The following is a 27,391-nucleotide window of genomic DNA, read 5'->3' as shown; positions in this document are numbered from 1 at the left end:
TTCCATCTCTGAACACAAGGAAACCGCACCCTGTGCCACAGACTGATAGCCAGGAGATCGACTCCAAGTTGCAGGCTCAAATACTCTCTGTAGGGGCCAAATGGCTGGAAGCCAGGACAACATGCCCAGATTCCAGCCGCCAGATCAGTGGTAACTTCCAGCTCAGCCTCCCTGAGATCCCACCTCCTGGCATTTCTGCCGATGATCACTAGAGAAGTGAAAATGTGGATGTGGGTTATCTCAGGAAGAAGAGAGGCTCATTTGGGCCCACACTGGTGTTCAACTTGCCAAGCACATTCCTGTAAGTTGATTTTTTTTTTTTTTTTTAATTCAGTAACATTTGGGAAGATCGCTTGAATTCTGGAAGTTGAGTGTATCAGGATTAGGTTTGGCTGCTTGTAAAAGAAAACGTAAAATAACAGTGGCTGAAACAAGACAGAATTATCAAAAGGTCTGGAGGTAGGCAGTCTTGGCCTGGTTTGGTGGCTGCAAGGTTATCAGGGACCCAAGCTCCATCTCTGCCTCTCTGTCCATCATACTTACCGCGTAGCTTCCATCTGTGAAGTCACCTTGTGGTTTAGAACAGCTGCTGCAGCTCCAGCTATCACAGACATATTCTAGGCCACAAGAAGAAGGAAGCAGAAGGGCAGGAAAAAGAAAAAGAAAAAAAATCTCAGAAGTCACATGCAACACGAATAGAACTTACTTAGCCACATGATCTCAGCAAGACTTATAAAGCACATGCAAATTTGAATTCTTCGTTTAAGTGTGTTTTTGCTAAGGTGTGAGCAAGTGTGAGGCTGGTTGCACTAGGGATAATGCAGTGCTCCATGCTAATTAGCAGTGGGACAAGAGGTTACTGGAACCCAGAGACACAGAGGGCCACGCCACGAGAGCTGTCACCCTCCGTGGGTGCCACAGAGGGAGATGGAGGAATCTGTCCTCCAACCTGACTTTCTTCTTTCTCTCATCTCCTGCCGGGGCCCTTGTCAGTCAAATCCAGCCCAAAGCCCAGACGGTGAAGGGACTTGCTGAACCAGCAGCTCCAGGCCAGTGCTCTGGGGTGGAGACCTGGACAGAGAGTTGGGCTGGAAGGCCGAAGGCAGGCTTGTGGCACGTCTTTGGCCACAAGGGAATCTGGGAAATATTTCCTAACTGGATGCATTGAAACTAAAGTCAGGGCCTGATCAGAGGAAGAAGGGGAAAGAGATATTGGTGGGCAGCCCAGAGTCTCAGCCACACCAGAAATCAGGAGCAAGGGTCCCAGTGAGGGCAGCTCCAGCCCACCTCACAGCAAACAGTGTGGCCGTGTGGCTGCATGGCGGGGAGACCTGCGTCACGTGGACTCCTGAGGCGGGAGCACTGCAGGCAGAAGCGCAGCACATGCAAGAGCCCTGTGGCAGGAACAGGTTTGCCAGGACCTTGGAGGAGGCCAGCAGGACCTGCGAATGAAGGGGAGGAAGATGGGGAAGGGGGCGGGGAGCAGACAGGGCCCAGCAGGCCGAGCAGCAGGGGGTCTGGATTCGATTGCAAGGCGATGGAAGGTCCCCAAACTGTTCTGAGCAGGTCAGCTACGCGTGACTCCTGGTCTCAGAAGCACACCCTGGCTGTGGGTGAAGAGGCGGCCAGGGAGGGGAGTGGAAGCAGGGAGATCAGGTGATGGTCACCCGGTCCAGGTGGGAGATGCCGATGGCGGGGAGCCGGGCGGGGTGCTGCAGAGGGAAAGAGGTGGGTGGATTCCGGTGCTGCTTGGAAGGTCGGCAGGGCTTGCTTGATGGATTGTGAGTGGGCGGGTGAGGAAAGAGGAATCGGGGATGACTCCTGGGTTTTTGGCTGAGCCGTTGGGCAGATGGCGGTGCCATTTACAGAGATGGGAAGGCGGGGGCAGGAGGAACAGATTGGGAGACGAGGGGAAGGGTGGACATTAAGCTGCTTTGCAGACATCACCCACCAGGCCTGTGGCCGGGTGGCAGCTCTATGTAGCCCCTTCTGAAAAGTGGGGGAAACGCCTTGGAAGCCCTGCCCCATTGAATAAATGTCCCCTGCCACGGGAGGTGGATTGTAGCATTTCAGTTCGAGGAATATTTCTGGGTGGAGCTTCTCAGAGAGGAAATGACTGATAATTGCAGAGCCCTGTTAATTACACCCAAGTTCTGCCATGTCCCACAGGCGCTCTGCCATCTCCCCGCTACAGTTGACAGTGACCATAGCAGAATTTTCTCCCAGGAACTTCTGCAACCAGAGGCAGCAGAAAGCAAAGGAGAAAAAATGAACTGCATGGTCTCTCTGACAACCCGATGCTTATTAATAGAATCTCAGTCCTGCCTCGTCAACATCTGCTTAATTGATTTTGGGTTTAGGAACCAATTTGGAGCCTTGGCTTTTCATAGCTGAAACCAGCAATAGCACTTGACTTTATTTCGTAATGTCCAAGAGTCGGGAACCGTTCACCTTTGCCCCATCAAAAGGAAAACAACCTCCTCACAGCAACAGGTCCCAGGAATCCGGTGTCATGATTCTGGATTGAGTTACAGGCACCGCAAGAGTTGCCACCGGCAGCAGCGAGCACGTAACTAGGTGAAAAATAAGAGATTCTCTTTGCCCACGTGCCGCTGCTGATTTCTGCCGATTTCTCCTGCGTGTGCCCCAGGCCTTTCCCCCTCTGCTGGAGACAAAGCTGCTCTGGGGCAGTGGGTCAGGTCTGATGGGGCCCAGCCCGCTGCATCCCGTCAGCAGGTGTTGCCTCAGGCCCGGCAGGGAGCTCACAAGCTGAATGTCAGCCTTGCCAACATTCCAGGGATACTTGAGGGCCCGGAGAGGGCTGCCGAATGAGTTCCAGCCTGGTAGGTGGACACCAGTGGCCAGAGGACAGTGCAGGACACAGAGTCTTCCCCACCTGTGGCTCGAGCTCATAGCCCTTCCCGCCTTACGTGTCCAGGTCGCGGCTCTGTTCCAACCTGTGCCTGACCCCTCTCTTCCCCACTGAATGCCTGTTCTCTGCAGGTCTCTGCGCCCCAGTAGAGCATTCCCTTTGCAGATTTAGTTAGCTGGTCCCTTCACTTGGAATAAGGATTGCAAACTAAGGATTGCAATCCTTCACTTCAACTAAGGATTGCAAACCACGCCCACAGCGCTAGGCAGCTGCTACCAAGGAGGGAGTGTGCATGGTAGGGCCGTGGAGGACCGGAGTCGGGTCTTCTAAAGTGGGCCTTCACTACTCGGGTCCAGCCCACTGTGAACTCATCAAAGCCAGATCTTTGCATTTTTCAAGCAAAGCCAGAAAGCTGAATTGATATGAAATCTCGCAATTTAAGAAAAAGGTTATTCAATTTTTAAAGTCCTTTCCTTTTGGGCAGACCTAAATCAAACGCACCTGTAGACAAGATTTAGTCTAGAGGGACTCTGGTTTTGAACTCTGTGTAGGAAGATGCTTGTTTAAAAGCTGATGTACAGCCAGGCACAGTGGACCTAGCACTTTAGGAGGCCGAGGCAGGTGGATCACTTGAGGCCAGGAGTTCAAGGACAGCCTGGGCAACACGGTGAAACCCTGTCTCTACTAAAAATACAAAAGATTATCCAGGCATGGTGGTGGGTGCCTGTAACCCCAGCTACTCAGGAGGCTGAGGCAGGAGGATCGCTTGAATCTGGGAGGCAGAGGTAGCAGTGAACTGAGATCACACCACTGTACTCCAGCCTGGATGACAGGAGTGAAACTCTGTCTCAAATTAAATAAATAAAAGTTGACATGCATTAAGTGCTTTCTGTATGCCAAGCACTGAACTAAAAACCATTTACGTATATATGTAAAAAATTGTTTTCTCTCCAAACTCAGAACAACCCTAAGAAGGAGGCACTGTTATTCTTCTTGCTTTGCAGATGGGAAAACGGAGGTGCAGGGTGGTTAAATCATTTGCACAAGGTACCTGGTTAATGGGAAGTGGCAAAAATCCAGATTTGAAATCAGGCCTTCTGACTCAAAACCCTTTCATCCTATTGGGTATGGTGACATAGAGATAGGTTCCAGAATCCTAGAATTTCATAGTCAAACCTTCTACCTAAAGTTATCTATGGGCTATGTTTTTACAGAGGGGGAAACTGAGGCTTAAAGAAAGTCGGTGATTTAAGGCAGCTCACACCTCATTCTTGGTGTCTCAGTTCAGTGCTCTTTGGTTACCCAAAGTCTACAGAAGAGAAGGGGCCGGGTGATTCAGTCTAGGACCAAAGTGTGTGTGCATGTGTTTGTGTGTGCGTTACACACACATACATATTCATTTGTAGCAGCTGAATCCTTTTAACATAAAAAACTAAACAGGTAAGAGAGGAATGCGGAGAGGGGTGTGGCCTGGAGAGGGGTGTGTTGTGCCCTCTTCATCCTCAGCCTGCCCCATGCCAGGTAGACCTTAAGGTCCCTGTCCTCAAGGAAAGAGCAGCAGACTGGCCCCTGGTAAAGTGCAGTAGTGACATGTGACCACAGCAGAGTGTCCTATGTTTCCAGGTCATCTGTAGAAAGCCCATGTGGGCCCTCTTCCCCCAAATGCCAGGCCCCACTTCACGTAGGGACAGCACACAGACAGGCCTACAGACTCGTGCATGAATGCCAGGTTCCAAATCCTGCCTTCTCCCATTGTTCTAGAAACCGGTGGCCCTCTTGCTCCTTTTCTTTTATTTAGTTTTTCTTTCTTCAAGAGTTCGAGTCCATCCTGGCCAACATGGTGAAACCCTGTCTCTACTAAAAATACAAAAAAAAAAAAAAAAAGTTAGCCGGGCATGGTTGTGCCTGCCTGTAACCCCAGCTGCTTGCGAGGCTGAGGCAAGAGAATCACTGGAACCCAGGAGGCGGAGATTGCAGGGAACTGAGATCAAACCACTGCACTCTAGCCTGGATGACGGAGGGAGACTCCGTCCCAAAACAATCCACCAAGTTGCACAAGCAAAACTTGAAAATATCCAAGTAATACAAAGCAGAGATAGCCTTGACTCCCCACGCACCACGTACACCGCTCACCCCCAAAGGCACCATCTGCAGTCTGTGTGCCTCCTGAGAATGTTTCCTCTTCATTTACTCACACAGAAGCACCAGGAGGAGCAGGAAAAGGCAAGAAGGAAGGGGATGGTATGATTCTATTCAGCACAGTCCAGAGAAAGCCTTGCTGAGAAGGTGATATTTGCAGAGACCTGAATACAATGAGGGACCGAGTCTGGGCTGAGGAGTGGCGGGTGCAAAGGTCCTGAGGCAGGAGCACACTTGGTGTGTTCAAGGAACAACAAGGAGGTCAACATGACTGGAACAGAGGAAGCCTGAGAGTGTGTGGTAGGAGTTGTAGTTGGTGCTTGTAGGACAGAGGGAGGATTTTGGCTTTAACTCTGAGTGGGGCGGGCAGCCATCGGAAGGTTTGAGCAAAAGAATACGATGATTTCACGGACTGTTTTAAGGATTCCTGGCCAGAAAGGCGTGGTCGCTCATGCCTGTTATCCCAACACTTTGGAAGGCCAAGGCAGGAGGATCATTTGAGTCCAGGAGTTCAAGACCAGCCCAGGCAACACGGTGAAACCCCGTCTCTCCAAAAAAAATACAAAAATGAGCTGAGTGTGGTCATGTGTACCTGTAGTTCCAGCTACTCGGGAGACAGAAGTGGGAGGATCACCTGAACCTGGGGAGGTTGAGGCTGCAGTGAGCCGTGATCCCACTACTACACTCCAGCCTGGGCAACAGAGTGAGACCCTGTCTCAAAAGAAAGTCCTCTGGCCACCAAACAGAGAATAGAAGAACAGCTTAGGAGTCTACTGCAGTAGTCCAGGCAGAGGAAACAGTGGTTAGATAGGAATTTAAGTCAAGGTCCTGACTTGACTGATCCCACCTTTGTTTTTCCTGATTCTTCCTTCCGAGGCTTTCCCTAGGAGACCCTGCCATCACAGACTCTGATTTGTCTATCAGTCGTTTTAAGAAACTAGCCATAGGAAGGCATCATCTCATTAGTTATTGATCAGAATCACCCACGTTGGGGGCCACGGGAGTTTGTCTTGGAGGGGTGTGGGGTGCCCCTTCTCCCAGCTGAAACAGGCCTCCAACAGATACGAGCCACCTGAGCCTCAGGAATGGCAAAAAAAAAAAAAAAAAAAAAAGTCATGTTTGAAATCCCAAACTCCCTGGCACCTTGAGAAGTCCCCCTAGATAGTGGTTGACCTGACTGAGACCTTCTTCTAAAAAAGAGCAAATTCATTCAGCATTTCCCATGGCACTGCCTGGCAGTGTGGTCATCTGTGGCAGGTCAGCAAAACACTGACTTTATCACTTGTGGGCTTACTGGATGGTGCCTGAAAAAATATACAACTCAAACCTTCAGTCTGTAACTCCACGTAGTTAACTTGGATTGAGATTAAAAGGTTTTTTTCTTAAATCCCGTTAAAGAAAAATATCAAATGATAGCACAAATGGTACACAGAAAAACCCCCCAAAAGCCATCCTGAATGGGTGGGAAGTTCTTGAGTGTCATGGGAGAAACTGCATTCTGGCAGTCGGGTGGTTCGAGCCCCCAAATTTAAGTCCCAACAGATGGGAATGGGGGTGGGGCCTCTCCAGCCCATCAGAGTCACAGAGGTGTCAGAGTGACCTCACCCTCGGCCCAGGGTGATGGGAAGGTTTGGTCATGGAAAGAAACCGTGTCTGTTTTTTCTGCATGTCCCTAGATTTATGTTGGACGAAAGAAGTTGAGGTTGGCTGGCCCGGCTTCATTGAAAAGCTTGAAAAGTGGCCTTTTCATTGCCGTGTGGCCACGTCGCTGAGATCTTTCCTCCCGTGGGAGCTGTCCTGCCGCGTTAGGGCCGGGGCCGGGCAAGGGCATGAGATCATATGTTTTTGTGTTAGAGACGTGGGTTTACACAGCCTCGTCGCTATGGCAGTTTTAATAAAGCAGGTTACTGTCCCCGAGGGGAGGCTTAGCACATAGCACTGTCTTTGCACAGATGCTGCTGTCATTCCGGGGCACTGCTGTCCTTTACTTGTGGATTGACACAGCGCTCCTCCACCAGCTGATCTGGGGAGGGTGAGTGCTGGACAAGAGCACCCCCACAGCTCGCTTCCTCTGGAATGAGGAGGAGGAGATCTAAGCATTTTGAGACCCTGGATCTGAGCCCATTAAAAACAAGAAATGGCTCTGCAGGCTGTTCACTGTTTGCCAAGGCAGCACTGGAGGCTGCGGACTGCAGGCGATTTCATCAGGTGGCAGCCTGCCCCGCGTTCCCTTCCAGAAGAAGGGTCTGAGCAGTCGGGTGGCTGGCCAGCTTTTGTCCTTGCTGCAGGCTCTGGAGACAGAGAGAGGCTGAGCTCTCACTACCAGCTGCTTCATCCTTTCTCCTTAGCGTTTGGTCCAGGGGGCAAAGGATTGATTCCACTTGGGGTGCCCTGGACTCATGCACTTAAGAAATGCACCTGCTGCGTGTCAGGCACTGTTCTAGGCTTTGGGGCTAGAGCTGTGGAGCCATCAAGTGTCCCAGGGGACAGCAAACAGGATCAATAGATAAGTAAAAGTATATCACGTGTTAGATGATGAGTGCAGGGTTGAAAATGTCAGGCAAGGAAGGGAAGAGAAAATATTGGGGGCCAGGGAAGGCTCCACGGAGAAGGGAGCTTTTGAGTAAAGACAAGAAGCGGGTGAGGACACCTCTGTGGGGCTCCAGGGGAGAAGCATTCCAGGAAGAAGGAATAGCAGGGCGAAGGCTCTGGGATGGGAGCACACCTGGTCAGTCTGCGGACGGCAGGGAGGCCCCTGTGGCTGCAGAGAGTGGGCAGAGAGGGAGACAGGGTTAGGGAGGGAGAGGCATTAGGTCCCACCACACTCTGGACGGCCATAAGGACTTGAGCTTCTCCGAGTGAGCGGGAGCCCCGGGGAGAGTCAGGAGAGGAGACTCTGGCTGCGCCGTGGGGAAGAAATGGCTGGAGTTTAATCAGGAAGCAATTGACCTGATTTCAGGGAGAAAGTGCGATTGCCTGGCCCATGGGGGAGATGGCAAGGGTCCGATCGTGGATGTTTATGTTGACAGAGAGCTTTGCAGGTGGATTGGATGCAGGAACTGAAAGATGGGAGGAACAGTGGCCAAGATGGTTGCCCAAGTTACCCAGAGGAAAGGGGAGCGGCTTCAGGAGGAGCTGGAGGGATGGTGACATCAGGGCTTGGCTGTGGCGTGGCACTCGAGGTCTATTCTACAGCCAAATGACATCAACAGATGTCAGCGTAGTACCAAGCCACACATCAAGGGATGTCGGGTCCGGACTGTACCAAGCCAGTGATTGCCAAATCCTAGTCCTTCCCTCCGTTTTCATCATACGTCTGTGTGTCATTTGTGCTATTACTTGCTTTTTAAAAATCCGCCGTAAGTTTGTTTGTTTTCGTTTTTTTAAAGAGGATTTCCACTACCTTAAAAGCTGAGGTTACTTGCCCTAAGCAGAAGGAAACCAGGCCACACAATTAATCTAAGGCAATGCCACCCTCTGCCTAGAGCTCCAAGCAGCCTTTCCCACCACCAGCATCCCTGGTGTTTAGTGATGTGACCCTGTGCCACCCCCACCTGGTGTGCCTGATGAAGTCACCACTAGGTAACCCCCTTCTGGGTCCCAAGAGACCATTCTGAGCTGAGCTGAAGCCAGGAGTAGCCCAAGAGCATGGGGACCTCACTGCACTTCCTCAGGACACTGTTACCCCACCCATGTGACTAGGACATTTCATGAACGTGAAACTCAGCACCTGCCTCTACTGGGTTTGAGTCTTCACTGCCTTCCCAGCCGCACAGCCTTAGCCAGTCATTCAACTCCCCCGGCTCGGTTCCCTCTTCTGTAAAATGGGCCACTGGGAGAATTGAGCGATGAATGTCTTCAGCGCAGCCATAAGCATTCAGCCAGTGATAGTCGCCACTATTAATTACAATGATGACTGTTGGCATAGAAAACTGCCCTCTTCCCCAGGAAGCAGTTGGAGTGTTCTCAAATCAGAAGGTTAGGTCAGCCTTGGTGGCTCACACTTGTAATCCCAGCACTTTGGGAGGCCGTGGCGGGCAGATCACGAAGTCGGGAGATCAAGACCATCCAGGCCAATATGGTGAAACCCCATCTCTGCTAAAAATGCAAAACATCAGCTGGGCTTGGTGGCATGTGCCTGTAATCATAGCTGCTCGGGAGGCTGAGCAGGAGAATCGCTTGAACCTGGGAGTCGGAGGTTGCAGTGAGCCAAGATTGCGCCACTGCACTCCAGCCTGATGACAGAGCAAGACTCCGGCTCAATTAATAAATAATCAATGAGAAGGGTGCAACACCCAAACTTTCAGGGGTCAGGCAGGTAATGAGACTGGGTGCGGGTGGTGTAAGACTGTAGGGAGTGCCGGGGAGTGCAGCAAACTGGAGAGCATGTATTCTGTGTGAGGCTATTTAACGTCAGTTTTTAAAAATCCACTCTGCAAGTCACCAAGAACACACAAAGAGATCTGTGGACACCACCTGGTTTGGACTCCTGAGATATGAAAACCCAAGAGTGTAAGATGATATTTTAGTTGTTAATTTAGCTGGTATCTGTTGAGCGTATGTGCCAGGCACTGTGCTAGGCAGTGAACAAAGTAGGCTGAGCCCTCCCCTTGCAGAGGGCTCTGGTGAAGGCAGCAACATACAAATAAGTGAAATCAAAATGACTCATGTTCAAGGACAGTAACTGCTGTGGAGAGACACGGAGCAGGAAAGCAGAGTGGAGAGTGCTAAGGGTCGGGGGAGGCAGTTTCACTACATGCCCGGGAAGACCTCTCCAAGAAGGTGGCGTCTGATCAGTACCTTGAAGGAGGCAGAGGGAGCCCTGTGATCGGAGGGGTGAGAGCATCGCAAGCTGGGGGTATGGCTAACACAGAGGCCACGGTGGCCATTGTGCAGTCCTGGACTTCAAGGGCACGACCTTGGTGCCTTGATTGGTGGTGAAAATTCAAAGTTGAAGGAGCTGACTGGTGAGCAGAGGGCGTTCCCCAGATCGCAGGAGGCTGCGGTGGGTCTGATGCTTGTTTTCCGATCTCTAGGGGGTTGCTAGGTGAATGGGATCACAGTGATCACATGCCTGGTAGACCCTATTTTGGTTTCCCACTGCTGTCCTAACTGATCACAAACTGGGTGGCTTAAAACACCAGAAGCTGACTCTCAACAGTTCTGGAGGCCGGAAGTCCAAAATCAAGGTGTTAGCATGGCTGTTCTTCCTCAGAGCGCTCCAGGGAAGAACCTTCCTTGCCTCTTCCAGCCCCAGGGGACCCCAGGAGTTCCTTATTCCTTGGCTTGTACGTGCCTCCCTCCAGTCTCTGCTTTCCTTTGAATGTGGCCTTCCCCTCTGTGCCTGTGCATCTTCTCCACTTTGTCTCCTGTGGGGACACTTGTCACTTGATGTAGGGCCCACCGGGGAATCCGGAACAAATCTCACCTCAAGACCCTCAACTTAGTTACATCTGCAAAGACCCTCTGGATGTCTGTTTTCATGCTGCTGATAAAGACATACCTGAGACTATGTAATTTATAAAGAAAAAGAGGTTTCATGGACTCACAGTTCCACGTGGCTGGAGAGAATGAGAACCAAGCAAAAGGGGAAACCTTTTATGAAACCATAGATCTCATGAGACTTATTCATTACCGAAAGAACAGTATCGGGAGAACCACCCCCGTGATTCCATTGTCTCCCATCAGAGCCCTCCCAAAACACATGGGAATTATGGGAGCCACAATTCAAGATGAGATTTGGGTGGGGACACAGCCAAACCATATCACCCTCTTTCTAAATATGGTCATGTTCACAGACTCCAGAAATGAGGACATGGTCCTATCTTTAGGGGATGGGGACACCATTCAACGCACTGCACACCTTAAGAACTGCAAGGAAAAGGGGGAAAACCAAGGATGGCCGTAGAAGGAAGAGAAAGGATTTCCATGGAATGTTTCCATCACATCACTAAGTGGGTACCAACCACAGCATACAATTGAGCATGTACTCTTCACACCTATGTTGAGTACCCACTGTGTGTCACACACAGCAGCAATGCTGAGGATTCAGCACTGAGCAGAGCACACGGCCTTTGCCCTCCTGGGACCGTGGCCTGCACACAGTAGGGCCCCCATGTAGATTCACTTGCTTCCTTCCTTCTTTCCTTTCTTCCTAAGTGCCTTGCTCTGCTTACAGCTTAGTTGAGAAATAAGAGCAGGCATGGCCAGGTGAGGTGGCTCAAGCCTGTAATCCCAGCACTTTGGGGGGCAGAGGCAGGTGATCACTTGAGGTCAGGAGTTTAAGACCAGCCTGGTCAACATGGTGAAACCCTGTCTCTACTAAAAATACAGAAATTAGCTGGGTGCGGGGGCTACTCGGGAGGCTGAGACAAGAGAATCGCTTGAACCCGTGAGGCAGAGATTGCAGTGAGCCAAGATCACACCACTGCACTCCATCCTAGCAACAAAGCAAGACTCTGTCTCAAAACAAAACAAAACAAAACAAAACAAAAAACATAAAAAACAAGAGCGGGCATGGCCGAAACCCTGAAGTCTAGGATATGATCAGTACTCAGAGCTCTGAAGCCCCAGCAGCCGGAGTGGTCCCAGAGGCTACCTGTGAGAGGTGTGCTAGGCTGATAGGTTGGATTTGGGGTGAAGGGTAGTGGGTTCCAAGCTAGAAGAAAAGCGGACAAGAGGCCAGCAGGGTTTGTGGCTGATGGCAGGACACCTCAGCCAGGGAGTACTCGGAGAGAAGGTTTGCCACCAGGTTGGCGTGACCAGATTTCAATAAAAGCAAACAATTCTTGGGAAGAGTCCAAAGAAAACAAAGTGTAATCTTCCCTCAGTTTACATGGTGGTTGGTTTCCAAAATTAAAAAAAAAAAAAAAATGTATATTAATACCCTGTGAAAACGATGTTCTGTTTAAAATTTGTAAAACAGTTTGATTCCAGCCTCAGGTCATTTATAAACAGGTTTTTACCTGTCCTGCAGGCAGAGATGCAATTACAGTACAGGACAGTGTCACTACAGTCACTTATAGTGACTTACAGTCACCTTCAGCCCTAAACTTCAGACCTAGACCGCGGGAGTGTCCAGGCAGACTCGGGACCCAGGGTTCTCCCTGACTGCACAGGACTGCCCCACCGTGCAGCAGTGGACCCTGCCCCTTCTGCCCCGTAGGTCTGCAGAATGTGCCTTCTCGAGTTCTAGGGATGCCACGTGCCGAGAGCCACCCGGTGCCAGTGCCCCCCCATCTCCCGCCCCACGCCTCACTTCCGCCCTCGCCTCGCAGGTTCCATGCAGGTGATGAACAAGACCCGGCGCATCATGGAGCAGGGCGGGGCACACTTCATCAACGCCTTCGTGACCACACCCATGTGCTGCCCCTCACGCTCCTCCATCCTCACCGGCAAGTACGTCCACAACCACAACACCTACACCAACAACGAGAACTGCTCCTCACCCTCCTGGCAGGCACAGCACGAGAGCCGCACCTTCGCCGTGTACCTCAACAACACCGGCTACCGGACAGGTGAGCAGGGTGGGGGGCGGCGGGCGCAGCAAGGGAGTGACAGCCGGGGTCCTCGCCAGAGACCTCCTCTGGGCGTCCCTGGGTGCAGTTGGGCACCACTGCCGTACCCGAGGCGATTCTGGAGAGCCCTTAGAGCAACTCTCTCATAATTTCAAAGTTGTGCATTTATTTGTGTGTGTTAGAGAAAGACATTTTTCTTTGCTTACAGTAGTGATGTAAAGTGACCTTGTCAAAGGAATTTGAGTCCCCCAAAAAGTGAAATAAGCAGTAGGCCCTTATTGAAGACACACCTGCAGCTTGGGTCCAGAAAGTACAGCCATGCATACTCAAGACTGGCCAACCTTGAAATATTTTAAAGTCTGAAATTTCACTGAAAATCTCCTTATTTTTAAAGTCTTTTCAAAATATGAATTACAGAGCAGAGAGGCCCCAAGGTGCCCATGCATGAGTTGGCATCCTCTGTTAATTGTTACTAAGCCCATCAGGGACTGTTTTATTGACTATAAACCATCAGCTTGGAAGAAGGTTCCAGAACATGGGGGCGGGGGATGGGAATTTGTGGAGAGGAACAGATACTTCTCTGTGTGGTTGCTGTCTACGTGGAGGTAACCAGGGTGGTGCAGAAGCTGATGTGGTGGTTGACTGCCCACACTCACCCAGTAAGTGTCATCCTGGGTGCAGGGCCCCCCAGTTCCTGTCTGCTTATCCTGCAGGAGGGCCTCGGTGGGCTCTGAAGGCTCACCTGCCAGGCTGGTTGTCTGAGGTACAGATGCAATTACAGTATAGCCACTGACCTCCAGCACCATTGCAAAACCCTCCAGACTCAATGCATTTAACTTGCTTTAATTAAAAATAAATAAATACTCCCCACCTTGGGTAAGAAGCCGTGGCGGTTGTGAAATCAAATATTGTGGCTCAGATGTTGCAACCCCAGGAAGTTGCATCCAAGTGACAAGGGGTTTGTTTGGGTAGGAGTGCTTCAAGGGAAGGTTGGACGCCTCCTTCAGCCCTGTTCACAGCCCTGAACCTGCAGCCCTTGAGGCTGGGCAGCTTCCTGTCAGATACACAGTGTGGGCTGGCAGGGACACAAGCCAGCCAGATGTGTCTTCCTACAGCCTCATCCCACAGCCAGAATCGCCTAGAAAGTACATTCTGCTGAGAACTAGGGATGCCTCATTCATATACCTTCTTCCTGTATATCATGTGTGCCATTGTGCAGAACCCACCACCTACCTGTTGGTTCCCCTGGGCCTCTGCAGAAAGCCACATGTGTCAGAGGCTATCATGGCCACCACTCTAGGTGGTTGAGGGGCCTGGGTGTTGCTAGCAGAAGCAGGACAGGCAGGCCTGCAGCAGAGCAGTGGGCCCTTATTGAAGACACACCTGCAGCTTGGGTCCAGAAAGTACAGCCATGCATACTCAAGAGTGGCCAACCTTGAAATATTTTAAAGTCTGAATATTTCACTGAAAATCTCCTTATTTTTAAATATACCAGCACAACTTATTTTTTCTTTAATATATACTGGGAGCCAAAGAAAATTTGTCTGAGGGGCGAGTGTGCGGCTCACAGACTCTCTTTTCACAACCTCTGGCTGAAAGGCCAGTACAGAAGCCTTTCATTTTGGATGCTGGAAGATTAGTAAAGACCCTAAATCTGTTCTTAGCACTCCCCCTCATTTCACAGCCAGGGCCACTGTAGCCCAAAATAGAGATCTGCCCAGAATCAGAGTGAGGTGTTTGTGGCATAATCAAAATGGAGTGCAAGACCATGGGAATTCAGAGGGGAGCATGGAAATCGTATTCCATCAAATTGAAAGGAAACTCACATATTCTGTGACATACTGAGGGCTCAGAGTGGGAGCTAAAGGCAAGTGTTTCAAAATCTTACAGGCGACATGAGAAAACGAACCATCTCAAGAGTAAATATTCTCTGAAGTGGACTCCCCAAACTTGTCGTTGAATGTACACAAATCACCAAAAGCATCTCCCTAAAGAAGTGCTTTTATTCAACTATGCTTCACTATTATGTCCTCCTGAACACTGGGAGCATAATGTCAAGTGTAAAGAGCCAGACACAGATGACATTTACACTTTTGTAAAACCACCACTGAGAATTTTATTCATTATATTTAGAATGCCACTCTGTACAAGGAATCCCATTCCAACCTTACTTTCAGAACTCTGAAAACACCTATTTAGTCTGATGAACTGGTGTACTCCTGGTTATTAAATAACAAGAGCCACATACCCTGTGTTCTTTCCCTCTTTGCCCTGGCAGCTAGGAAGCTCAGGTTTGAGTTTTATATTAAGTTGTTGTTTAAAGTGGAAACCTTTTAAAATCCAACTGCATTATATGTTATAGTGATCAGTGTTGACTAAGAAAAATGACAAAAAAACTATAATGAATTCAGAAACCTGTTAGATTTTTTCTTTTAGATTGATCTGTACACACACATTAGAATATATAGTAAATTTTTAATCCCCCAAGGACTAAAAGTAAATCATTCCTGCTGAGTCTTCAACCATGTTAAACCTTGTGTTCATGTGGCCACCTAGCGAAGTTGGATTTAAGTTTGGCTGTATGTGTGACAGAGACCCAGGATGTCAGCCGAAATTCCAAGTTGCTCTGGTAGCCCTGCTCTTTGAAGTGGTCAGAAACTCAGACTTTATTTCTCCTTACTTCCCATTGGTGAGAAACAAGGCACAGGGCCATGCGTTGCTGCAAAGGGACCTGGGAAATGTAGTCTTATTCTGGGTGTACATACGCCCAGTTGAAAATTATTTTACTGTAGGAGAAGAAGAAAATGGATACTGAGGGACAAGTAAAGTCTTGGCCACCCTAACAGTTATTAGCCATTTGTATTTGTGATACCCGTTTGAATAGAGGAGGTCAGCCCAAAATGAGGAAGACTGACCTGAGAAAAACGCTACTTAAGTGGACCAACATTTCATTATAAATAATGCTTTTAATGTATTTAGTAAGGTATTTGATCTTGAAATGAAACTATAGTATTTCAAGAATAACTGTTATGCTATATCTTTTTTTTTTCTTCTTCTTCTTTTTCTTTTTTTGAGACAGTCTCTCTCTGTCGCCCAGGCTGGAGTGCAGTGGCACAATCTTGGCTCACTACAACCTCCGCCTCCTGGGTTCAAGCGATTCTCCTATCTCAGCCTCCTGAATAGCTGGGATTACAGGCGCCTGCCACCACGCCCACCTAATTTTTGTAATTTTTGTAGAAATGGGGTTTTGCCATGTTGGCCAAGCTGGTCTTGAACTCCTGGCCTCAAGTGATCTACCTGCCTTGGCCTCCCAAAGTGCTGGGATTACAAGCATGAGCCACTGCACCTGGCCCTCTGATAGGTTGCATCTAATGGTATTTAACAAAGATTGGGCACTAGTCGAAACTAATGAGTTGATTTTTTTTTTTTTTTTTTTTTTTTGAGATGGAGTTTTGCTCTTGTTGCCCAGGCTGGAGTGCAATGGAGCCATCTTGGCCCACTGCAACCTCTACCTCCCAGGTTCAAGCAATTCTCCTGCCTTGTCCTACCGAGTAGCTGGGATTACAGGCATGCACCACCATGCCTGGCTAATTTTGTATTTTTAATAGAGACAGGGTTTCTCCGTGTTGGTCAGGCTGGTCTTGAACTCTCGACCTCAGATGATCCGCCCACCTTGGTTTCCCAAAGTGCGGGGATTACAGGCATGAGCCACCATGCCTGGCCATAAGTTGATTCTTTAAGCAAGTGAACTGATAAAGTGTAGGGAAGAATATGATATGTTTCACAAATTTAAATGGATAGCAAGATGATATCCCTTACTTCACCAGGGTATTTTTTGCAAAAGTATTAGAGGATTTTATCAGTTTTTCCAAGGGCCTCTCTTAATTCTTTGACATCTGAATCTTCCCCTGTGAAGTGCATATCATACGTCATTATGCTTCTCAATGGTCTCTTCTCATTCATGTAGTATCTTTATGAACCAGTAATTATTTGTCAGTGGATTTGCGTGTGTTTTTTGAGCTATCTTCCAGCGTCACTTTAATTAATTTCACAAACCCCGCATATTTTAAAAGATTCACAGCTTCATTTTGCAGTGATCTGGCTTTGCGTTGCCCCATGTTTGCAGTGGAAATTGATAAAGGACAAAGTGAGAGATGCTGAGTTGAAGCAGGATAAATATTTGTTCATGAATATTTCTCTGTATGGCTTCTTACAACTGGGGGGACCTGTATCTCAGATATAAGAACCCTTGGAAGCGTAAATTGCATCCTCAGTTTTTTGGTTTTTGTTTTTTGTTTTTTTGGAGACAGGGTCTCACTCTGTTGCCCAGGCTGGAGTGCAGTGGCACAATATAGGCTCACTCCAACCTCCACCTCCTAGGTTTGAGAGATTCTCCTGCCTCAGCCTCCCCAGTAGCTGGGATATAGGTGCATGCCACCATCCCTGCTAATTTTTTTGTATTTTTAGTAGAGACGGGGTTTCACCATGTTGGCCAGGCTGGTCTTGAACTCCTGACCCCAAGCGATCCACCCGCCTTGGCCTCTCAAAGTGCTGGGATCACAGGCGTGAGCCACCATGCTCAGCTGCTCACCTGTATCCTTTGTTTAGGGAGCAAAAAATTCAATGTGTTTTTGAAACCAGCTGCAGTCAGGGTTCCTGTCCGTTGGATCTAAAGGCAATCTATTGCCATGAGCGTCACACATCTTCAAGAGCAAACAGGGCAGCCAGGAAGTGCATTCAAGTGCCCTCGCAGAACTCACACATTACCTTCTCAGAATCAAGGGGGACAGAGCCAGAGTAGAATTGCTGAGTGGAAGGAGATGCCCATTTTCAGCTTTGCCAGAAATTAGCAAACTGCTCTTCTAAGTGGAGGGACCAACCCATTTGCCATCCCACTGCTAGTGCATGGACTCCCTGCTTTCCCATGTCCTCACCAACATTTGGTGGGATGGGACCTTTTCATATTTGCAATGGTCATGGCTGAGATGTGATAATGCACTCTTGGCTTTGTTTGCATTTTGCTGCTTCCCAGAGAGGCTAAGCACATGCTGCCACATTTGGATCCATGAGTGCAACTTACGGTGACATAATCAGTACATTGGCCTGAGGTGGGCCATGTGATGTGGTGCTGTCATGCCAATCGATCATCGTCATTGATCCCGTGGTATCACGATCTCAGAGTATCATGATCCCGTCACAAGGCTGGAGGTCTGCAGATGGTGGTTTGTATTCCGGCGGCTCTGTGCCTCCTTGTTCAGTCTGGCAGGAGCAATAGAGCATCCTTTTCCAGAGTGCTCAAGGCATGAGATTCCTTCTGATTGGACCAGCCTGAGTCACATGCAAGCTCCTGAGCCAGTCATTGTGGAAAGCACAGGGACTGTGCCAATTCGCCCAGCCTGGGTCACCTGCTCTGCAGCCGTGGCTGAGTCCGTTTTTCCCCAGCAACTGGACTGCCAGGTTGAAATCTAGGGCTGCTGGGAAGGGTCAGGAAAAGCATACTGCATTGTCGATCACAATTTTACTACACAGTCTTTGGCAAAAAAAAAAAAAAAAAAAAAAAGTAACATCAATAAAAAACCAACCTTTTCCAGCCCTTTCTGATGCACTAGATTGGAGTTCCGTTTTTGTCACCATTGGGATAATAATGCCTTTCTCCTTCCATACCTGAATCTGGCAGTTCTGAGGTTTCCCGGCCCCTGCTTCTGCCATCCGATTCAGACTTTCATAGAGATGGTGGCGGGCCCTCTGCCTTTCTGCATCATGTTCTAGAATGTGCCAGGGGAGCCGGGAGTATATCCTCCTTACAAGATCGGGCCTTGCCAGGGCTCTCAGTTGGAGCCTGTTTTGGGGTTTAGCCCTGAGCACCCTAATTATTTTCACTTTTCTCACACAAAGCTGGGGAGAGAGGTCTATTGAGAACTGGGACCTGACCATCAACCTTGGGCAGCCGCCCTCACTAGGGGGTTGGTGGGGGGCCTCTGTGCCCTGATGACCCCTATCATAAGACTGGGTCTTCTGAAACAGGGTCTTGCTCTGTCACTCAGGCTGGAGTGGGTCTCTTGAGATCAGGACACATGGGGCATCCCACTGCCCTCTCCTGTGGGAGGGTGGTAAGGTGCCCACTGGGCATTTTGGCATCCCCAGTAAAAGACGTGCTGCTGTGTGTGACGGCAGGGATGTGTGCGTGTGTAAGTGAAACTTGTTCTTTCCCTAAAGTGGTTTCATTAAGGACTGCAGGGGCAGGAGGGCTGCCGCGTGGGCCGTCTTGATCTGCGATACTGTAACGTGGCTCCACCCCTCTCCCTGCCTCTGTCTCTGGATCTGCCCTTAGCCTCTTGCCCTGAACCCCACCTGCCCTCGCCCCTCTGTATCCTGACCATTGCCCCTGAGATCTCCCCGGCACATCAAGCCTGAGTCCAGTATCACTTCCTGGTCATGTCCCGCCCTCCCCAGTGCCTCTCACAGGCTTCTCCTTGGCACCTCCAGTTTTGCAGTTGCTCAGGCCAAAACCTTCATGCCATTCTTGATTTTTTCCCCCTTCCTCTCCTACTCCACATTCAGTCTATCCGCAAACCCTGTCAGCTCTGCCTTCAAAATATATCCGGAGTCACCTCTGCTGCCACCATCCCATCTGCATCACTGTCTTCCCCTGTTCTGGGCTTCTCCTGGGATCCCCCAGCTTCGGCCTTTATGACCCCTTGGTCTGTTTTCAACGCAGCAGCCAGAGGGGTCTGGTCAGAACTACTTCAGATGCTCTTTCTCCTCTGGGTAGAGCCCTCTGTGGCTCCCACCTACTCAGGGTAGAGGCCCCCACAGCCACCCCAGGGTGGCTCAGCCAGTGATTGTTCCCTTCTCTCTGACCCCTCTCAGCCTCCTGGTCTCCCCTCAGCCACTGTGCTCCAGCCGCAGCTCCTCAGGCATCAGCCACGCCTGACACGCACCCTGCACGGTGCTTTGCACTTCTTTCCTTTACTCAAAAACTTCTACACGTCTGCACTTTCTTCAGGTCTGTGTTCCAATGCTACCTCCTCCAAGAAGCCTTCCTTGACTACTCCATTCCTCCTCTTCGTCCCAGTTTGTTTCCCACAGTGCCCCTGTCGCCACTGAACGCCACCGACTATGTCTTCTGCCCATTTGTGTCATTATCTCATTTATAAAATGCCAGCTCCCAGGCCAGGTGTGGTGGCTTACGCCTGTAATCCCAGCACTTCGGGAGGCCGAGGAGAGCAGATCACTTGAGGTCAGGAGTTTGAGACCAGCCTGGCCTACATAGTGAAATCAATCCTGCCTCTACTAAAAATACAGAACTTACCTGGACATGGTGGCGGGTGTCCCTGTCATCCCAGCTACTTGGGAGGCTGAGGCAGGAGGATCGCTGGAACCCGGGAGGCAGAGGTTGCAGTGAGCCGAGATCGTGCTACTACATTCCAGCCTGGCCAACAGAGCGAGACTCCATCTCAAAAATAAATAAATAAAACAAAATGCCAGCTCCCTGGAACAGGAGCCTCTGTTCTGTGCCCTTGTGGGTCCCCAGGCCTAGAGAGTGCCCACCCCATCACAGGTGCTCAGGAGAACTTCCTAGAACGAGTGGGGACTGAGTCTCCACATTCTGTCCCGGCCCGCAGCCCATCCCCCACCTCTTCCACACCTCTTTCTCCTCTCCACCCCCACTTCCACCATCTCGGCCTTCCCTCCTCTTTCTTCTCGGCCCCTCTGTGCACACAGGGAAGAGGAGGCCGAAACGATTCCCGGGATGCCGTCCCTGGGGCCCTGGTGCAGCTGTCCCTGGCCTTCACAATGGCAGCCTTCTCTTCACTTGGCTCTTCTCCTGCGTTCGCTCCCTGCTCCCTTCCTCTCCCCTCGAGTGCACACAAGTGTGCACGCACACACCCACGTGCGCACACACAGCTCCCTTCTTCCCTCAGTCCAGCTGCCTCTCATCTGCCCGTCTCCCCTCCCCCTCTCCGGCCTGCGGAGAGTCTCTCCATTCACCCTGTGGAGTGCATCCGCCGCTCACAGCAGGGAGCCTTCCTGTCTCTGTGTCCGCCCTGAGGACCAGCCTTCCCCACTGCGGGGATCCGAGCATCCACAGGGATTGCCCAGCCCCTCCTCGCGGGACCCAGGCTGACCCAGCGTGTCCTCGGGTTTGCCATCTCCGTGTGCATCTACGAGTGAGTTTCTTCATCTAGTTTGTTAGTCACTTCCTTTCTCCAAGACCTCAGATTTCAAAACAAGTGAAGCACTTGTTTCGAATTGGACCAAAGAATGAGTCTCTGCCTTAGGCGCCTTTGTGACCTTGAGCTGAGATGTCATCCCCTCTGGGCCTCAGTCTCCCCGTCTGTGCAGCAGTGTTGTGACATATAAGCACTAGTCACCTAGTGCCCATGATTAGATGCCACCCTGAGTGACACGTGACCTGTGCTCACAAACCCAGGAGGAGAGGTTACCTGCACTATAAGAGGGAGTGGTCACTGGGAAAGGAAGCTGGTGTGAGGCCGACGGGGTAAGGTTTCCATTTATTTCGAGGCAGCAACCTCAGTCCCAGCCCTTAGCAGGTGTATCCGCTTTCCTAGCAGACCGCAGACTGGGCAGCTTAGAACAAAAGGCATTTTCACAGTTCTGGGGGCCAGAATTCCAAAATCAAGCGTCAGCAGGGCCACACGTTCCCTGAAGACTTCAGGGGAGAGTCCTTTGCCCTTAAATTCCCGGGGGTTGCTGGGAATCTCTGCACCCCTTGGCTTGTGGCCACATCCCTCCAGCCTCTGCCTTTTTCTTCCTGTGGCCTCGTCCCCATGGATCCTTCTCTTCCCATGGCCTGCTCCTCTCTGAATCAGTGTCCAAATTTCCCTCTTCTTTCAAGACACCAGTGGTTGGACTAGAGCTGGCTCTGATCTAGTGTAATTTCATCTTAACTTACAAAGACCGTATTGCAAACACAGTCGTGGTCACAGGTACCTGGGCAAGGACCTGAGCATATATTTTGGGGAACACAGTGCCGCCCATAGCAGCTGGGTTCTTTCACACGTTCATCCCCGCCCCCCCAAAGGCTGCAGAGCCTTGATGTCAAACTGAGCAAACCTGCCACCCTTCCTGTCTTCACTGCCCCGGCTGTGGTCCTGAGTGGGGAGCAGTGTGGCCGCCCCGCAGATCAGCGCTGTGCACATCCTTCCCTTCCCAGCCATGATTTCTGTCAGGGAATCTCCACCTGCTCTGGGCGTTGAAACAGCAGCAAGATCAAAAGAAAAGGAAGGGAAGGGTGACTGTGGTGGGCGACACATAAACCCTGTCTCCTGGGCCTCAAGCTTCTAAGGGGTCTCAGAGTGCACAGGACTTTGGCAGTCCTCTCCCGGGTGCTAGCTGCAACTCCCTGAACATTCTGGAACGAATTAGGCTGGAGCCACGCGGCCCAATACCATTGCCACTAGCCACGGGGAGCTATTTAACTTAACGTTGATTACAATTAAATTAACATTTCAGTTTCTCAGGTGTGCTAATCATGATTCAAGTCTCCAGTAGGCACATGTGGGTTCTATACTGGATAATGCAGATATAGAATGCTTCCATTGGCACGGAAAGGACTCTGGGACAGCACGAGAATAGAGCAGCCTGTTGGCTGGGCCTGTAATCCCAGCTCTTGGGAAGGTCAAGGCAGGAGGATCTCTTGAGGCGAGATATCTTGGGCAATACAGCAAGACCCCCGTCTCTACAAAAAATTTGAAAAAGTGATTAGCTAGGCATGGTGGTCCACGCTTGTAGTCCCAGCTACTTGGAAGGCTGAGGCAGGAGGATCACCTGAGCCCAGGAGTTTGAGGCTGCAGTGAGCCATGATCGCACCACTGTACTTCAGCCTGGGCAACAGAGCGAGACCTTGTTTCTAAAAAAGAAAAAGAATAGAGCCTAATCAAATGAAACCTTTTGGGAGTGGGGAGTGAGGAGTGACACAAAGCTTTGAGAACGGGCAATAAAAATGCAGGTGGTGCCGGGCGCGGTGGCTCAAGCCTGTAATCCCAGCACTTTGGGAGGCCGAGGCGGGTGGATCACGAGGTTGAGAGATTGAGACCATCCTGGTCAACATGGTGAAACCCCGTCTCTACTAAAAGTGCAAAAAATTAGCTGGGCATGGTGGCACGTGCCTGTAATCCCAGCTACTCAGGAAGCTGAGGCAGGAGAATTGCCTGAGCCCAGGAGGAGGAGGTTGCGGTGAGCCGAGATTGCGCCATTGCACTCCAACCTGGGTAACAAGAGCGAAACTCCGTCTCAAAAAAAAAAAAAAAAAAAATGCAGGTGGTGGTTGTCACCGAGCTTTAGGCGAGTGCTTTCCACAATTCCTCATCTGTAATCCAGCGTCCCCCTCATCATCCCTGCACTTACTTCCCCTTGTGCTCCCAGCACCTTGGTCTGTCTTCCCAAACCTTCCCAAACCATTCTGGGTCTTGGGTCAGGGTCTCAGGACAGGTTCCTGTTCTCTGAGCAGCGGGCACCATCCATCCTGGGGCTGGCAGGTCGTGACAGCGCACACAGAGAGTCCTTTGGGACCTCGTCTGTGCTCTTGCAGGCGATTTGAGAAAACGAAGGGAAACAGCTCCTCTACATCCACCCTTCAGAGGCGGGGTGAGGGGCCCGCTCTCTGCCATCTCTGTGTGACCCCATTCTTGCCTGGGGGCTCCAAATGCATGGAGGGCCGGGCAGGTAGCCCAAAGTGGAGAGGCAGGCTGGGTGGTGAGGGGGTACCCAGATTTCCGCTGTGGGCTGTTCACTCTACTTTTTAAGAATGAACAACTGAAAACACCAGGCAGGCCCACAGCAAACGCACCTGAGGGATGGATGGATGAGTCCACAGGCCACCCACCAGCTTGCAAATTTCTTTCTAACCTGATGGTTCTCAAGGGAGCACACCGCCCCCTAGGGGTTAAACTCTGTGATGGCATTGCCGGTGGTAGTGAAGGATTTGAGGCTGCTGGCTTCCTAGGGCGGGGACCAGGAAGGCCTTTGATGTCTGGCCCTGCACAGCAGTGCCCATGTGGCCCCTAAAGTGCATTGCATTCCACACAGCTTCTGAGTTTCCTACCACATGATTCATATGAGTAGATTATTTTATGTTTATTGGTATCTGAGCCTTGAATCTATGTCTATTTCATATGTAAATACTGGAGGGTTTTGCATATTCCCGGGAATGTACCGGACAAGAAAATGGAGGCAGTATTATACTTGAGTGCAAAACCTCCCCAAGAGTCACTCCTTATTTCTGAAAATCCCATCCCCGACAGCAGTGCTACCCCCAAGGATTTGAATGGCAAATGTTGCACACCCACCCAGCCGCACTTGTGACTGTCACACTCCCGGTGAATCTGTCTAGGCGCAGGCATAACTACTCTGTTGCGTCTTCTTGATGGATGTGCTGGAGAAATTTTATATTGAAATTTATCTTCATTATAAATTGCTTTCCTTTTCTTGTAGATTGCACTTAGAGCATTATATTGATTTTTTGGAAATGACGTGCCTAGGTAGCTTTTGTTACCTATAAATTTCTTTTCAGGAAAACAAGGGAGTGCTACAAAATATTTGTCATAGAAGTGGGAGGTCAGTCTAATGGCGCTGAGAACAGCTCTTTGAAGGATGCAGGTAGTGTCAGATTCCTCCAAGGTGATAATTAAATATCCATTGAGTGACGGGCCTTGTTCTGAGGATCTGTTGTGGACTTTCTCCCCGCTCTTCTAGCTCATCCAGCTGAACAAAACCACACTTTAAAAGGCACAAGACAGATATTTAAGATACAGCTTGTCCTGGTGGTGACTCAGCAGGCAATAAAACCTGTCGCTAGAGATGGAGTCTTCCATACCCAGCTAATTGAGTTTCCAGGGAATGAATGGGCCTTGTCCTCATTTGCAGGAGCTGTGTGACCCTCCTAGGAAGCGGGTGGCTGGGGCCAGCATTTAATTAGGCACAGGCAGCCTGCCCTCCATGCCACCATCACCCAGAGCTCCGCCTGGCCCTGCTACAACCAGTCAGCAGGCCCTTGGTGCCCTCTGCAGCCCAGTCTTCCTTGATAGCCACAGCCTTGCTAAGAACAGGCAAGCGGAAGACAGGCATGCATGGAGTGGCCAGACGGAAGCAGCCCTCACCTCTCGCCCTGGTGATCTGCTTGTCCCTAGCAATTGGCCATTCCTTCTCCCCACCCGCAGCCAGAGGACACTGAAAAAATGTAAACCTTACCACAGCATTTCCTGCTGAAAACCTCCCATGCTGGCCACTGCTCTTTGGATAAACTGGCATCTCCTCTCCAGGGCCTGGGCCTGCTCACCTCTCTGTCCACACCTCCTGCCTGTGCCTTCCTTGGTGGCAACACTCGGGCCACCTAGCTTCTTTGCTGTCCCTCAGACCTTCCAATGTCATTCCTGCCCCAGGCCCTTTGCACGTGCAGTTACCTCTATCTGGAGCAGCGGCCCCCCAGCCTTTTTGGTACAAGGGACCAGTTTCATGGAAGGCAGTTTTTCCAAGGACTGGGAGTGAGGGGATGTTTTGGGATGATTCAGGTGCATTACATTTATTGTCCACTTTCTTTCTAATATTATTACACTGTAACATGTAATGAAATGATTACGCAACTCACCGTAACGTAGAATCAGTGGGAACTCAAGCTTGTTTTCCTGCAACCAGATGATCTCATCTGGGACATGGGAGACAGTGCCAGATCATCAGGGATTAGATTGTCATAAGGAGCCCACAACCTAGAACCCTCCTGTGTACATCTCACAACAGGGTCCTATGAGAATCGGACAGGAGGCGGAGCTCAGGCAGTGACACGAGTGATGGGAAGCAGGCCGGCCACCCCCTCCTGCTGTGCAGCCCAGCTCCTTAGAGCCCACAGACGGCCCCCTGTCTACCTGTCTTCAGCCCAGGGGTTGGGGATTCCTGTCCAGAGCACTGTTCACACACCATGGAGAACTTCCTCCATTCTCTCTCCCTTCCTGCCCTTCCTGTGCTGGTTAGTACTTCTCATCCCCATCATTCTTGACCATGACACTCAACTTTCTGTTTTTCTTAGGACTTCTCAGCCCCTCGAAGTTATCTTAGGTGTTTGTGAACTTTTTTTTCTTTTTTTTTCTTTCTTTTTTTTTTTGAGATGGAGTCTAACTCTGTCAGCCAGGCTATAGTATAGTGGTGTGATCGCGGCTCACTGCAACCTCCGCCTCCTGGGTTCAAGCAGTTCTCGTGCCGCAGCCTCCCAAGTAGCTGGGACCACAGGTACATACCACTACACTCAGCCAATTTTTGATTTTGAGGATTTTTTTTTTTGACACGGAGTCTGGCTCTAGCACCTAGGCTGGAGTGCTGTGGCAAGATCTCAGCTCACTGCAAACTCCACCTCCCAGGTTCAAGCAATTCTCCTGCCTCAGACTCCCAAGTAGCTGGGATTACAGGTGAATGCTGCCACACTCGGCTAATTTTTTATGTTCTTGGTAGAAGTGATATTTCACCATATTGGCCAGACCGGTCTCAAACTCCTGACCTGAAGTGATCTGCCCGCCTCGGCCTCCCAGAGTGCTCGGATTACAGGTGTGGGCCACCGTACGTGACCAGTGAATTTATTTTTTACCTGTTTTGTTGGCTGCCCATCCAAAAATAGCACCAGGCAGGTATTGGGTACTCAGTAAAGATTTGAACAAGACCAGGCATGGTGGCTCACACCTGTAATCCCGGCACTTTGGGACGCTATGGTGGCAAGATCACTTGAGCCCAGGAGTTCAAGACCAGCCTGGGCAACGTAGAGAGACCCCATCTCTACAAATAATTTAAAAAACTGGCCAGACATATTGGCACACACCTGTGGTCCCAGTTCCTCAAGAAGCTGAGATGAGAGGATCACTTGTGCCCAGGTCATTAAGGCTGAGTGAGCCATGATCATGCCGCTGCACTATAGCCTGGGCAAGAGAAATACCAACTCAAAAGAAAAAAAAAATAGAACAAATTGAGAACTCTTGGGCCTTAGGCTTGAAGTAAGCAAAAAAATGAAAACAAGATCACTATCTCATTGATCCAGCATGAAGAAACATAACTGAAATTACTTCAGGCAAACCTTGCCAGGTCCCAGTGCTCAAATGCTGTCAGAACCCTGTCTTTCTGCCTCTTGGGTTTTCTGCCATTTGGGTTGGCTTTATTAGGAAGGTTCCCTCTTGGTGATGGCCGGATGGCCCCCACAGGTCCATTTCCCCAGTAGAGTGACCTCAGCTGAAAGAGAGGCCTCTTTCCAAGGGCTCCAGCGGAAGTTCCAGGGAAAGCTCTCATTGGCTCAATTAGGGTTCTGTGTCTCTTTCTCACCCAATCACAGCAGCCAGGCAAAAGGGGATACCTTGATTGGCCAGGCCAGCATCATGGGTATGGCCCAGGAGTCAGAGCTAGAAAGTACCTCATCAGAACATGTAAGGCTGAGAAACGGGGAAGATTGGTTCCCTCCCTCTTTTTGTTAACCAAAGGCACAATTACGAAAAGACAGGAGAACGGATTCTGGGCAGAAAAATCAAACAGATGTTCACTATAGAAACCCAAATCCAGGATGGGTGCGGTAGCTCACCCTCTAATCCCAGCACTTTGGGAGGCCGAGGTGGGCAGGAGAATCACTGGAACGTGGGAGACAAAAGTTGCAATGAGCCAAGATCACACCACTGCATTCCAGCCTGAGTAACGTGAAACTTTGTCTCAAAAAAAAAAAAAGTTCTACTTAAGGGCAAGTGGGAGGAGAGCATTTCTCCCAGCCCCCAGCTCTCTCTGCTTCCAACACAAGAGGACTTCTTCGTGGGGAATGATAACCCCACCTTCCTCTTTTGTTTTCACACAGCTCTCAGTTCCGCCGTATCCTATCTCT

At 50.3% G+C, this 27,391-nt stretch overlaps 1 protein-coding gene across 9 annotated transcripts in view; it reads left to right on the top strand.

Moving 5' to 3' along the window:
- Positions 1 to 27,391, top strand: part of SULF2 (sulfatase 2) — a 128,207-nt gene that overhangs the window by 34,917 nt on the left and 65,899 nt on the right. For all 9 annotated transcript variants that reach the window (XM_010343103.3, XM_010343102.3, XM_074406634.1 and 6 more), the window contains exon 3: positions 12,289 to 12,528. In XM_010343103.3, coding sequence (XP_010341405.1) covers positions 12,289 to 12,528 — 240 coding nt within the window. The remainder of the gene's footprint in view (positions 1 to 12,288; positions 12,529 to 27,391) is intronic.

This window comes from Saimiri boliviensis, chromosome 9 (genome assembly GCF_048565385.1).
Source record: "Saimiri boliviensis isolate mSaiBol1 chromosome 9, mSaiBol1.pri, whole genome shotgun sequence".
Classification (NCBI taxonomy): Eukaryota; Metazoa; Chordata; class Mammalia; order Primates; family Cebidae; genus Saimiri; species Saimiri boliviensis.
Note: the sequence above shows the minus strand (reverse complement) of the source record. Positions and strands in the feature narration are given on the sequence as shown.